Source organism: Schistocerca gregaria, chromosome 1, assembly GCF_023897955.1.
Source record: "Schistocerca gregaria isolate iqSchGreg1 chromosome 1, iqSchGreg1.2, whole genome shotgun sequence".
Classification (NCBI taxonomy): Eukaryota; Metazoa; Arthropoda; class Insecta; order Orthoptera; family Acrididae; genus Schistocerca; species Schistocerca gregaria.
Genome location: NC_064920.1, coordinates 825,342,118 through 825,356,952, shown reverse-complemented (window position 1 = coordinate 825,356,952; position 14,835 = coordinate 825,342,118). Strand labels below are relative to the sequence as shown.

General features: G+C 41.2%; 1 protein-coding gene and 1 non-coding gene across 2 annotated transcripts in view; one reads left to right on the top strand and one right to left on the bottom strand.

The window, feature by feature from the left end:
• LOC126271602 (beta-glucuronidase-like) overlaps window positions 1-14,179 on the top strand; it is a 129,493-nt gene extending 115,314 nt beyond the window's left edge. The window contains exon 13 of the mRNA XM_049974165.1: window positions 13,833-14,179. Within this exon, the coding sequence (XP_049830122.1) occupies window positions 13,833-14,017 (185 nt within the window). The 3' untranslated portion in view covers window positions 14,018-14,179. The remainder of the gene's footprint in view (window positions 1-13,832) is intronic.
• On the bottom strand, window positions 7,408-7,481 carry Trnat-ugu (transfer RNA threonine (anticodon UGU)). The gene has a single exon. It is a non-coding gene; the product is annotated as a tRNA-Thr (tRNA).
• Window positions 14,180-14,835: the final 656 nt, after the last annotated feature.

The window sequence follows — 14,835 nt, the reverse complement described above, 5'->3', positions numbered from 1 at the left end:
ATTTCGGTGGTACCATCCTGTAATGGTTTTTGAAAAAACAAACAGCATCAGCATGCTCGATGATGGTTGGGTACTGTGTTTTTAAGCAGTGGTAAATCTACAATTTTGACTGAATAGATCGCTCCTTTGTCTCAGAATTGTGATGATACACCCAGTACTCACTCATCCATGGCAATTTCATAGCTAAATAAGATAACTGGATAGGCTTTTCAGAATGGCAACATTTCCTGTTCTGACTCAGTTCAGAGCACTTTTTGAATGAGAGTGTATAGTTGTAGACCACAGAGGTTGGCCTCCTTTATCATGTTTGAAATGTTATGTAAGATCTTAATAATAATAGTAATAATAATAACAACAGGCCCGGGAAAAGAATAGGCCTCTGGTATGTTCTGCCAGCTGTAAAAGGCAATGAAGAGAATAAACCACTAATAGGGCTAACACCCCTTTTAGTGTGATTAGTTGGTTCAGGACAGAACTAACAAAGCCTCGGACAAGCGCTGTAGTGGTCGGGGACTGCGCTTGAACCCTATGCCCGTCCACAATAGTAACGACTCTGCTAGCCACACGGCAAATGATTTAAATCCAAATAGAGGTGTTTTGCAGGAGATGCTTGCTGCAACCACTCTCGAAGGAAAACAAAGACAGAGGATGAGATGGTCAGATGAAGTTAACCGACACCTCATGTTCTGTTATTGATCTCATGTTCTGTTATTGCCAAGCAACAAACTTAGGAACCGACACAACTGGATACAGATCACAAGTATACACAACATTTATTACCAGATACCCAGAATTAAAATTTTTAACAGGACAATGACTAGCTGATCAGATTTGTGTAATAATAAAAAATAATAGGATACCCCAGTCAGAATTAGAAAACATCAAACAACAAGTACAACAGATACTGGAACAAAATAATGTGCAATCAGAAGAAGAAAATACAGTAATGGACTCAAACATCCCAGAGCAAACAAACAAAGAACAACACGCATCAATTAAGCAATCAGAGGAAAATGAAATCTTAAGACGCCCACCAGAACAAGCACAAAAAGGACATGAAGTGACACACATGTTAGATATATAAGAAAAATTTCAGTTGACATACACTCCTGGAAATGGAAAAAAGAACACATTGACACCGGTGTGTCAGACCCACTATACTTGCTCCGGACACTGCGAGAGGGCTGTACAAGCAATGATCACATGCACGGCACAGCAGACACACCAGGAACCGCGGTGTTGGCCGTCGAATGGCGCTAGCTGCGCAGCATTTGTGCACCGCCGCCGTCAGTGTCAGCCAGTTTGCCGTGGCATACGGAGCTCCATCGCAGTCTTTAACACTGGTAGCATGCCGCGACAGCGTGGACGTGAACCGTATGTACAGTTGACGGACTTTGAGCGAGGGCGTATAGTGGGCATGCGGGAGGCCGGGTGGACGTAAAGCCGAATTGCTCAACAAGTGGGGCGTGAGGTCTCCACAGTACATCGATGTTGTCGCCAGTGGTCGGCGGAAGGTGCACGTGCCCGTCGACCTGGGACCGGGCCGCAGCGACGCACGGATGCACGCCAAGACCATAGGATCCTACGCAGTGCCGTAGGGAACCGCACCGCCACTTCCCAGCAAATTAGGGACACTGTTGCTCCTGGGGTATCGGCGAGGACCATTCGCAACCGACTCCATGAAGCTGGGCTACGGTCCCGCACACCGTTAGGCCGTCTTCCGCTCACGCCCTAACATCGTGCAGCCCGTCTCCAGTGGTGTCGCGACAGGCGTGAATGGAGGGACGAATGGAGACGTGTCGTCTTCAGAGATGAGAGTCGCTTCTGCCTTGGTGCCAATCATGGTGGTATGCGTGTTTAGCGCCGTGCAGGTGAGCGCCACAATCAGGACTGCATACGACCGAGACACACAGGGCCAACACCCGGCATCATGGTGTGGGGAGCGATCTCCTACACTGGCCGTACACCTCTGGTGATCGTCGAGGGGACACTGAATAGTGCACGGTACATCCAAACCGTCATCGAACCCATCGTTCTACCATTCCTAGACCGGCAAGGGAACTTGAAGTTCCAACATGACAATGCACGTCCGCATGTATCCCGTGCCACCCAACGTGCTCTAGAAGGTGTAAGTCAACTACCCTGGCCAGCAAGATCTCCGGATCTGTCCCCCATTGAGCATGTTTGGGACTGGATGAAGCGTCGTCTCATGCGGTCTGCACGTCCATCACAAACGCTGGTCCAACTGAGGCGCCAGTAGGAAATGGCATGGCAAGCCGTTCCACAGGACTACATCCAGCATCTCTACGATCGTCTCCATGGGAGAATAGCAGCCTGCATTGCTGCGAAAGGTGGATATACACTGTACTAGTGCCGACATTGTGCACGCTCTGTTGCCTGTGTCTATGTGCCTGTGGTTCTGTCAGTGTGATCATGTGATGTATCTGACCCCAGGAATGTGTCAATAAAGTTTCCCCTTCGTCGGACAATGAATTCACGGTGTTCTTATTTCAATTTCCAGGAGTGTATATAGAATACAAAGACACAAATACAGACATTAGACCATTCTTGCATAGACCACCAAATAACCCACAAGTCGAAACAACAATAACAACTATCAACAAAATCATACACAATAATATAAATGGAAATACAACTATGGAAGAGTTACAACTACTGGTTTATGTAGGAACACTCACTACACTAAATATACACACTAGGCAGAGATCAGAACCAACCAACACACAGAAGAAATCCACAAAACCAGCATGGCAACACAGGCTACAGATCAGAATAGAAAAACTGAGAAAAGACATCGGACAGCTAAAGCAATTTATAAGAAATGAAATATCACACAAAAATCGAAAAAGGTTAGGTAAAATCTCACAACAAGAAGTGATAGAGCAATTAGATGAAAAGAAGCAGAAATTACAAGCGTTGGCCAAACGGCTTAGAAGATACATAAAAGTGAAAATAGAAGGAAACAAAACCAAACATTCAACACAAACCAAAAGAAATTTTATCAGACAATAAATAACACACACATTAAAATAGACAACCCACCAAACATAACAGACATGGAACATTCTGGAGCAACATATGGTCAAACCCAGTAGAACATAACAGACATGCATGGTGGATACAAGCAGAAACAGACTCATACAAGATGATACCACAAATGTCTGAAATGATAATTTTGCAACATGAAGTCACCCAAGCAATTAATTCTACGCACAATTGGAAAGCCCCTGGAAATTATAAAATAGCAAATTTCTGGCTAAAGAAGTTCACCTCAACACATTCACATCTAACTAAATTATTTTACGGTTACATTGCAGACCCATACACAGTCCCAGATACACTTACACAAGAAATAACTTATCTGAAACCCAAAGATCAAGCAGACACAGCAAACCCAGCAAAATATTGCCCCATAACATGCCTACCAACAATCTACAAAATATTAACTTTAGTCATTACACAAAAATTAATGACACATACAACACAGAACAAAATTATAAATGAAGAACAAAAAGGCTGCTGCAAAGGAGCACGAGGATGTAAAGAGCAACTGATAATAGATACATAGGTGACATATCAAGCTAAAACTAAACAAAGGTCGCTGCACTACGCATACATTGATTACCAAAAAGCTTTTGATAGTATACGCCACTCATGGTTAAACCAGATATTGGAAATATACAAAGTAGATCCTAAATTAATACAGTTCCTAAACATAGTAATGAAAAATTGGGAAACCACACTTAATATCCAAACAAATTCAGATAATATCACATCACAGTCAATACAGATCAAGCGTGGAATATACCAAGGAGACTCATTAAGTCCTTTCTGGTTCTGCCTTGCTCTGAACCCACTATCCAACAAGCTAAATAATACAAATTATGGATATAATATTTCTGGAACATACCCACACAAAATCACACATTTGCTACACTTGGATGATCTAAAACTACTGGCAGCAACAAAATCAACAACTCAATCAATTACTAAAGATAACAGAAGTATTCAGCAATGATATAAATATGGCTTTTGGAATAGACAAATGTAAGAAAAATAGCATAGTAAAGGGAAAACACACTAAACAAGAAGATTACATATTGGATAACCACAGTGACTGCATAGAAGCGATGGAAAAAAACAGATGCCTATAAATATCTAGGATACAGACAAAAAATAGGAATAGATAATACAAATATTAAAGAAGAACTAAAAGAAAAATATATACAAAGACTAACAAAAATATTGAAAACAGAACTGACAACAAGAAACAAGACATAAGCTATAAATACTTATGCTATACCAATATTGACCTACTCATTTGGAGTACTGAAATGGAGTAACACAGACCTAGAAGCACTCAATACACTTACACAATCACAATGCCACAAATATAGAATACATCACATACATTCAGCAACAGAAGATTCACATTAAGCAGAAAGGAAGGAGGAGGGGGATTTATTGAAATAAAAAACCTACATTATGGACAGGTAGGCAATTTAAGAATATTCTTTATAGAATGAGCAGAAACTAGCAAAATACACAAAGCAATCACTCATATAAATACATCGGCTACACCATTGCAATTTCACAACCACTTCTACATCCCTTTAGATCACATAACATCAACAGATACGAAGAAAGTAAATTGGAAAAAGAAAACACTACATGGTAAGCACCCGTATCATCTAACACAGCCACACATCGATCAAGACACATCCAACGCATGGCTAAGAAAAGGCAATATATACAGGGAGATGGAAGGATTCATGATTTCAATACAGGATCAAACAATAAACACCAGACATTACAGTAAGCATATTATTAAAGATCCCAATACCACAACAGATAAATGCAGACTTTGCAAACAACAAATAGAAACAGTAGACCACATCACAAGCGGATGTACAATACCCAGAAGACATGACAATGTAGCAAAAATAATACATCAACAGCTTGCCATACAACATAAACTAATAAAACAACACATTCCCACATACAAGTATGCACCACAAAATGTACTGGAGAATGATAAATACAAATTATACTGGAACAGAACCATTATAACAGATAAAGCAACACCTCATAACAAACCTGATATCATACTCACCAATAAAAAGAAGAAATTAAAACAACTAATCGAAATATCCATACCCAATAAAACAAATATACAAAAGAAAACAGGAGAAAAAATTGAAAAATACATCCAACTGGCTGAGGAAGTCAAGGACATGTGGCATCAGGATAAAGTTGAGATTATACCAATTATACTATCAACTACAGGAGTCATACCACACAATATCCACCAGTACATCAACGCAATACAGTTACATCCAAACATATATATACAACTACAGAAATCTGTAATTATTGATGCATGTTCAATTACCTGAAAGTTCCTAAATGCAATGTAACATATACCGTACAGTTAAAAGGAAGTCACGCTTCATCGAGGTCCACGTCACTTTCCATTTTTAACCAGACATAACGTCTGAGATAGGAAATAAATAATAATAATAATAATAATAATAATATTTTATGTGGCTCACTGGCCTGGTGCAAGGCTTTCAATTGGATGGCACACAACCCAGTTATCCAACTGAGAAAGGGGCCTACAGTTTAATGTGGAATCCATACCAAGTGTCATTTCTGGTGAATCTTCACTGTGTTTAGAGGTGAAGCCCAGTTTAAAATGCAGACTGAAAAATCTAAGTTCTGGCCAGGATTCCATTGCATGACCTCTTCGATTCCAGTGAAGGTTGCAATGTTTTTCCCTTCAGATTCAGAAAATAGTAAGCTGCACAGTACTCCAGTTTACTGATGGGCAGCACCATTTTGTTTTGGCTCCTCTAGCAGCACACTTCAGTATTGTGGTGCTATGATTTCAAAATTATTACATACATTCACATAAAATGAAGTTACAAATACAAGCGGTGGTGCCAGCTGTTCCAGGGTACCCCATGAATTTTTTTAGTTAATTACTCAATCCATAGAAGTGTGTGATGAGGGCAGAATTGTGCTGCTGTGTTAGTGGATCTTGAAGAACCCGGATGTACCACTGTCCTTGCATGCGTGTGCCTGGTTAGTTTGGTCCCACAGTAGTGTGACACAGCACCTTCTTGTTGCAGCGTTCAATTATGTGGCCGCAGACAGGAAGGGCGTGTTCACACGGGGACGCCAGCCCAAAGCAGCAGCACACCACTTACGTAGCCATTACTGGCGATTGGCACAGCAAGTGGATGGTGCACAACTACCTGAAGATGTTGATTTCTACCTAGCCATTGCTGCTAACTGCAATGAGCTCTGAACCCACTCACGCTGTAAAATCTAAATAAATAACTGAACAAGTAAAACTTCTCTTGTTCTTAATGTCCACCTAAAAAGTAGTGTAGTTTATCTGCAAATTGGAAGCACAAGCAGAAGACTTCCAACACTTTATAACCACTTACATCCCTCAACATCTGCATCTACACTGTCCAGTCATATTAATGTGAGTACTGCCTGTGTTTGCAATAACTACTCACAGATGGCAGGTCGCAGCACTAGTGGTGGACACAATACAGGGTGATCATCTGCAAGGATGAATTTCTGACTGGAAATGGAGGAAAAAAGGTCCTGTGCATATGTGTCTGGAAATGCATCGTTGCCACGGTACATGGCGCTGACAAATGAAAGTTCCTCTGACCACATGTGTTGTGTTCCTTGTGTGTTGCAAGCTGTGTGATTGATGCAGCATATTGTGGGCAGAGGAATGGTCTGGTATTCATGTTGGGAACAAACAGACGATGTTTGTGTACGACCAAGCAGATGAAAATGGTCGTGAGGCAGCACATCTATACCAAAACAAGTAGCCTTACAGACACCAACTCTGTAACATAACACTTCAAGCCATTTTTGAGCATTCATGTGAACATGGGTCCTTTCAGACAGACAAACTAGCAGGGTGCAGATTGTGCATACACCAGATTTGGGGCACTGGGTTCTATCCTGTAGGACCGTTTCCATCCATTTAGCTGTACACAAACACCATCACGACTTGTTACCGACGTGACTACCAGCCATTCTGTTGCTTACAGAATGCTGCGTCAGACTCACGGCGCATGATCAGATGAGTTGTGATTCATCAACCCCATATACCATGGCAATGACGCATTTACAGACACATGTGGATAGGACTTTTTTCCTCCATTTCCAGTCAGGAATCTGACCCTATAGTTTATTACTTTTTTTAATGTTCACCCCATCTCCAGGGGACATGGAAAACTGTGCAGTTGCTGTTGTAATGTGGAAACAGACCAATTTATTTGACGATATTAGAATATATTAATACCATCAGCTGCTGACGGGCGTTGATATATATCAATGGGGACAGGTGAAAATGTGTGCCCTGACCGGGACTCAAACCCGGGATCTCCTGCTTACATGGCAGACGCTCTGTCTCTCTGAGCCACCAAGGCATCCGTAAGATAGTCCCTGCAGTCACACTATTCTCTGTGCCCTTGGTGACTCAGATGGATAGAGCGTCTGCCATGTAAGCAGGAGATACCGGGTTCGAGTCCCGGTCGGGGCACACACTTTCACCTGTCCCTCTTGATATATATCAATGCCCATCAGCAGCTGAAGGTATTAATATATATAATTTTAATTTCGCTCTAGACGGCTGCAGGTCATCAATGGTGCCTGTTCTTTTGGACATGTTCAAAAGAACAGACACCATATTCAAATAAGTACAGAATAGAATAGAACAGAATAGAATCTTTATTTGCCTTTCCGTATGTTTTACATAGAATTTGCATCATCAGTGTGTTCAATACTTCCTTTTTTTTAATTACAATAATTATTATTGTACATAATTGTGCCTGTGCAGGGCAAGCAGATATACATGCTAAAGTAATATTGATAGTACAACAATTATTCATTCACAATAATAATAATAATAATAATAATAATAATAATAAGAAATTATAATAGTTAAATATACAATAGTATCATGATAAATTTATGGTACATCTTACGTATCCATGTAAAAAGTCTTTGTTGGTACATTACTGTCACAAACATATAGGTGTAATTCATATGGCAGTTTTTTGTTTCATGTAGCATATATCTTTTGTGTCACTGTTTAGAAACTCATCAAGGGAGTAATATGGCATACATTTGAGCCACACTTCTATTGTTTGCTTAAAGTTATTCATTGGTAGTTCGCTCACAGCCTTTGGGAGTTTGTTATAAAATTTCAAGCTAAGGTGTTTATGGCTCTTTTGTGTTAATGTCAGCCTTGTGTATGGTAGGTCTATGTTACTGTTATTTTGAGTATTATGAACATGCACTTCAGATCTTAAATTAAAGTTCTTTACATTCTCTTTAGCATATATTAAACAATTATAAATGTATATGCTAGGTAGTGTCATTATCTTTAGTTCTTTAAAATGATTTTTGCAACTTTGTCTTGGTGCTAGTCCTAAAATGCACCTGATTGCTTTCTTCTGCCACTTGAGGATGGTATTTGAACCCACTGAGTTACCCCAAAGAAATACCCCATATTGCAGTTGTGAGTGGAAAAAGCAAACTATGTGGAGATTAGCAGATTTTTACTGATAATGTGTCTCAGCTTGTGTAATAGAAAGAGTTCGAGCAAGTTTATCTGACTTTCAAAAGGACATGATCACTGGCTTTCAAGCCAATGGTGGAAGCATTTCACAGATGGCTAAGTCTGTAAACTGACTGCATTCTGCCATGGATAAAGTATCATGTTTTATGGTCCATTGAAGAGATGGCCGTTGGTGCCTACGACATGAAATGTCTGAAAGAAAACGCCCTGCAACAATCATCAGAAGATTCCAGGCCACAGGAGGGAAAGTAATGGTGTGGGGAACGTTTTTGTAGTATTCCCTGGGTGATCTCACCATTCTGGAAGATGCAGTGTATCAACAGAAGTATGCATCTGTCCTTGGGAACCATGTCCACCCCTACATGCAGTTTTCTTTCCAGTGCGATGGCATCTACTGGGAGCACAATGCAACATGTCATGCAGCTCACAGTGTACATACATGGTTCTAAGAGCACCAGGATGAATTTACCATACATCCCTGGCCACCAAACCCCCCGGATTTAAAACCAGTCGAGAATCTGTTCGAGTACCTCGATAGGGCTGTTTGTCCTATGGATCCTCAATCGAGAAACTTTGTGCAGCTGGCCACTGTACTGTCGATGCCTTCCAGAACATCACTGACTCTCACCCTGCATATCTCGTAGCGGTCTGTACTGCAAAATGTGGTCATTCAGGTTTTTGACTCATGATGACGTTAATGTGACTGGATAGTGCATATTCTGCAAATCATTGTGAAGTGCTTGGCAGAGGACATGTCCCATTGTACCAGTTATGAGGGCTTTTTCCCGGTTTGATTCATGTGTGCAGTGTGGGAGAATGACACTTTGAACACCTCTGAAAAGATTAGATTAGATTAGATTAGATTAGATTAGTTTTTCGTTCCATAGATCCGTACTGGGGAGATCCTCATGGATGTGGAACATGTCACTTTTTTTTACAGCTGAAATAACAATACTAATAGTATGAGTATATACAATACATCGTTTTTTTAAGGTGATCTTTATTTGTAACTAATTTTTTTATGTTTGCTGGCAAATTATTGAAGATGAGTGTTCCTGAGTAGTGGACCCCTTTTTGAACTAAAGTAAGTGCTTTTAAGTCCTTGTGCAGATCATTTTTGTTCTTGGTATTGTATGTATGAACTGAGCTGTTTCTTGGAAAAAGAGATATTATTTAGGACTTTTCCATTTTTATGTCGCCTATGTCTGCTAACACTTGAATTGCAAATACAGATTTGTTAAGGTGTTTCTGCAGTTCTGTGGTGTGCCCCTCCCAACTGAATTTATTATCAAGTTGTAATCCCAGGAACTTAACACTGTCAACCTCTTCTATCCGCTCTTCTTCATACTTTATGCATATGCTGGGTGGAAACCTCTTACGGGTTCTGAATTGGACATAGTGAGTTTATTCGAAGTTAAATGTCAGTGAGTTGGCTTTAAACCATTTATTAATATCCATGAAAATATCATTATCAGATCTTTCTAGAACTACACTCCACATACTATTTATTGCAAAAAAGATGAATGAAATAAGTATTAGTGCCACTGAGCTCAGGAACAGCTGCAATTGTTAAAACGGACCAAAGGTCTGGGGCCTGATTGAATCCCATTCATATTCTACATTAAATTTGCTTCTGAGTTAGCCTTCAAATCCCTCAAACAAACAATCATGCCAGGAAGTAGGAAGAAAGCTCAGGTTACATATTACTAGAGGGGCAGCAGAAGTGTTCCATAAACCCATTTGTTGTAGAACCTTTGAACATATTCTGAGCACAAACATAACAGGATATCTTGAACAGAATAACCTCCTCTGTGTCAACCATAATGGATTCTGAAAAAAAAAGATCCCATAAAATCCAACTCGCATTTTTCTCACATGACATCCTGAAAGCCTTGGATGAAAACAGCCAGGTAGATACATAGATACATTTGACTCAGTATCATATCTATCCTTATTATTAAAAGTAAGATTATATGGGGTATTAAGCGAAATATGTGATTGGATTGGGGATTTTTTGGCAAGTAGGACACAGCAAGAAGTTATCTGGTGTAAAGAGTAGAATGTAGAAATAACTTCGGGTGTGTTTCCACCTTTCCTGTTCTTATTGTACATTAATGACCTTGTGGACAATATTAAAAGCATTCTCAAACTTTTTGTAGATGATGCAGTTATCCGTAAGAAGTATGATCTGAAAGAAGCTGCATAAATGTTCTGTCACATCTTGCTAAAATTTCATAGCAGTTCAAAGATGGAAACTTGCTTTAAATATTCAGAGATTTGAAACTGTGCACTTCCCCATAAGGAACAAATGTATTATCTTATGACTTTATCAATGAGTCATAGCTGGAATTAGTCAACTGATGCAAATACCTGGATGTAAAACCTAGCACAGATATGAAAAGTATGGTTCACATAGGCTCAGTCATTGGTAAAGCTGGTGGCAGAGTTCAGTTTATTGGTAGAACACTAGGGAAATGTTATCAGTCAACAAAGGGATTACCTGCAAATGACTTGTGTGATTCATCTCAGAATATTACTAAAGTGGGTTGGACCTGTGCCAAATAGAACTAGCAGGGGATACTGAATGTTTAGAGAGAAGAGCAGCATGTATGGTCACAAGTTTAATGCGTGGTAAAGTGTTACAGAGATGTTGAAGAAACTGAACTGGCAGACTCTTGAAGATACATTTAAATTGTCCTGACAGGACCTGGTACAAACTTTCAAGAAACGGCTTTAAATGATAACGCAGGGCATTGGATCTGAGTTTCTTTTTTATTTCAACAAATAAACCACCTCAATTTACTTAATTATACTTTTCCTCAAAAATCTCACTGCTTATCAACTTCCATTTTTCAATCAACTTCTTGTATTTAGTAATTGTGTGTGTGTGTGTGTGTGTGTGTGTGTGTGTGTGTGTGTGTGTGTGTGTGTGTGTGTGTGTGTGTGTCTGTGTGTGTGTGTGTGTGTGTGTGTGTGTGTGTGTGTGTTTATTTTGGAGCATTTCTTTGGAACTTACATCGATACTTCTGGGTCTCCTAAAGCTACCATTTTCTGGACTTGGTGGAGAGTTGGCTAATCTAAGAAACTCTTGTATGCACCTCAGACAGTCAGCTACCTGGATAGCACCTCTGATGTGTAGTGCACATCTGAGCCATTCACCTTACAGTTCTCTACCTTATGGCGCTGGTCTAGGATGTTACAGCCTAGCTTGTCACAGAACCGTCACAGTCTCTGGTTCCATCTTTCCAGTCAGCTCAAAACCAGGGAGCCATGATCTGTTCCTGGGACAGTGCTGAAAATTGTTAGGTTCGTTGGAACTCCAGGAAGAAACCTGGTATTCTCAACTTTCCCTGTCGGCTGGTGGAACGATTTAGGTATGACCTCGGAGCCCAGACGACAGGCATCATTGCTGCCAATGTGCACCACAATCTGCAGTTGGTTGCATCTTGTTCACTAAATAGCTGCAGGAATAACCGCTTCAATATGTTGAATGAGTCCGCCGGCTCCCCTCCCCCTCCCTCCCTGTCCCCGGAATATCCACACATGGTGTTCCTTCCCATCCCTTACCATCATGTCCTGAAGAGGTACCATTATTCGCTGTACATTTCAACTGCTGATGATTAAGAGGCCCCTATCCGTTTGTGTTTGCCTCCTTTTGATATGGGACACAGCATGTTCCCCAACAGAGGAAATGAGTCTCACTGGCTCAGTTTCAGTTTGAAACAGCACCTCAGATGTTTTGGTCAGGAGGATAGGTATGGCCTCCTGAGTACTTCCTGGTCCCTATTTCTCATATACAGAACGCCTAAACCTGCCACGGACACGCCACTCACAGTTAAGTGGATGAGGAGTGACTGATCCTCTATTTCCTGCAGAACAGACAGTATCCACAGGAGATGGTAGTATCTGTGGTATATCTGGTACATGACTTGCAGCAACCATCCTAGCACATTCGCCCGCAGAAGACACCAATCACTTCAGGGTAGTCAGCGTGATTTCCAGTTGCTTTGGAACAACAAATATCTCATCCCATGCCCAAGAACACAACACAGTGGAGCTGCATTGTGCCTAGTGTATTGTTGAACAGAACAGTAAGCAAATCACTTTAACCCTTTCAAACCTGAATTTTTTCTGGAGGATAGAAAATTTTTCGTTTTGGGGTAATGCTCGTAGATGATTTTAATGATTTTAGATGCAAGATTTATACAAAAATATGTACCCATTTTCAAAACAAACTTTGTACACTTGGCTTCATTTTATGAGCTAAAACAGCTAATTACAAAATATTCTCCATTGCAATAAATAGTAAAATGATGATTCAATAATTACCATGGAAAATAACAATAACAGTATTCAATTATACAATGGAATATAGTGAACCAACCACATCCGTCTATTCTTATGGTCACGAGTTGCTGCGCAGTGCTACATTTACTTGCCGATTTTTTCTTAGTGATGCCCATCAATTGGCAGCACCTGTGCATGATGAAAAGGTTGAACATTCTCAAATGTACATGTTGGGTTTCCATTGAGAAAAATAGTTGTGTTGCAGTTAGAGACAGTAAAAGTTAATGTACGCAATTGTAGCATTAGAGTCTGGATTCTCTTTGAACTTATGTGTGTGGTATGCTACAAATATTAGCATATTACCAGTAGCCTTTTATATTATAACTGAAGCAGTTAAGAGCCAAAACTACAGTTGCTGGTCCTACACTTCCACGTGTTTGATGTAGGTGTGATCAAATGGCTCTGAGCACTACGGGACTTAACATCTGAGTTCATCAGTCCCCTAGACTTAGAACTACTTAAACCTAACTATCCTAAGGACATTACACACATCCGTACCCGAGGCAGGATTCGAACCTGCGACAATAGTGTTCGCGCGGTTCCAGACTGAAGCACTTAGAACTGCTCTGCCACACCGGTCGGCTATGTGTGACCCCCCCCCCCCCCCCATCCAAAAAAAAAAATATCACTGATTGTCCCAACCACCACACATTTATGTTACCATAGTTATTTGGTGGCACCTGAAGATGAAGATCGTGGAATAAATTAAGAAATTACTGGTAACTGAAGCGGAATTTTATTCTATAAATGTTTAGTAACCATTGAAATGGTTGCTACCTGGCAATGCTTTAAGACAGCCCGTTTTCGTGATAACGACTGTAGTGTGCGCGGCACATGTTCTCGTTTGCAGACTTGGCGTTCATGCGTGCGGGCGGCAACAGGAAGGGCGCGTTCACGCGGTCGCGCCAGCCCAAGGCGGCGGCGCACCACCTGCGTGGCCGCTACTGGCGCCTGGCGCAGCAGCTGGACGGCGCACAGCCGCCCCAAGACGTCGCCCCCTACCTGGCCGCCGCTGCACCCCGCGACCAACTCTGAACGCACTCGCGCTGTAAACTCCAAATAAACTACTAAATACGGAACACTATTCTTGTTGTTAATGTCCACCTATATAGAATATACGAGGGGCGCTCAATATGTAATGCAACACATTTTTTTCTGAATGTAGCTTGGTTTTAATCAGCAATTGAATACACCACATTATTCCCCAATCTTTTCGATACAAGACCCAGTTTCTCAACACAATCCCCTTTCAACAGGACTGTCTTACGCCACCTTACTTGGAGGGCCTGTATGCCCGCATGGTACCACTCCACCAAGCGACGTCGGAGCCAACGTCTTGCTGCATCAATAACCTACCCCCTCATCTATGTACTGCTTCCTATGGAGTGTATACTTCACTAGGCCACACAGATGGACGTTGGAAGGTGTGAGATCCAGGCTGTAGGGTGGATGAGGAAGAACAGTCCAATGAAGTTTTGTGAGCTCCTCAGGTGCGCAGACTTCCGTGAGGCCTTGCGTTGTCATAGAGAAGGAGAAGGTCGTTTGCATTTTTGTGCCGATGAACACATTGGCTGGCCGCTGTGGCCGACCGGTTCTAGACGCTTCAGTCCGGAATCACGTGGGCTGCTACGTTCGCAGGTTCAAATCCTGCCTCGGGCATGGATGTGTGTGATGTCCTTAGGTTAGTTACGTTTAAGTAGTTCTAAGTCTAGGGAACTGATGACCTCAGTCCCATAGTGCTTAGCGCCATTTAAACCATTTTTGAACACATTGAAGTCGTTTCTTCAATTTCCTGATGGTAGCACTAAATGGTTCAAATGGTTGTGAGCGCTATGGGACTTAACTTCGGAGGT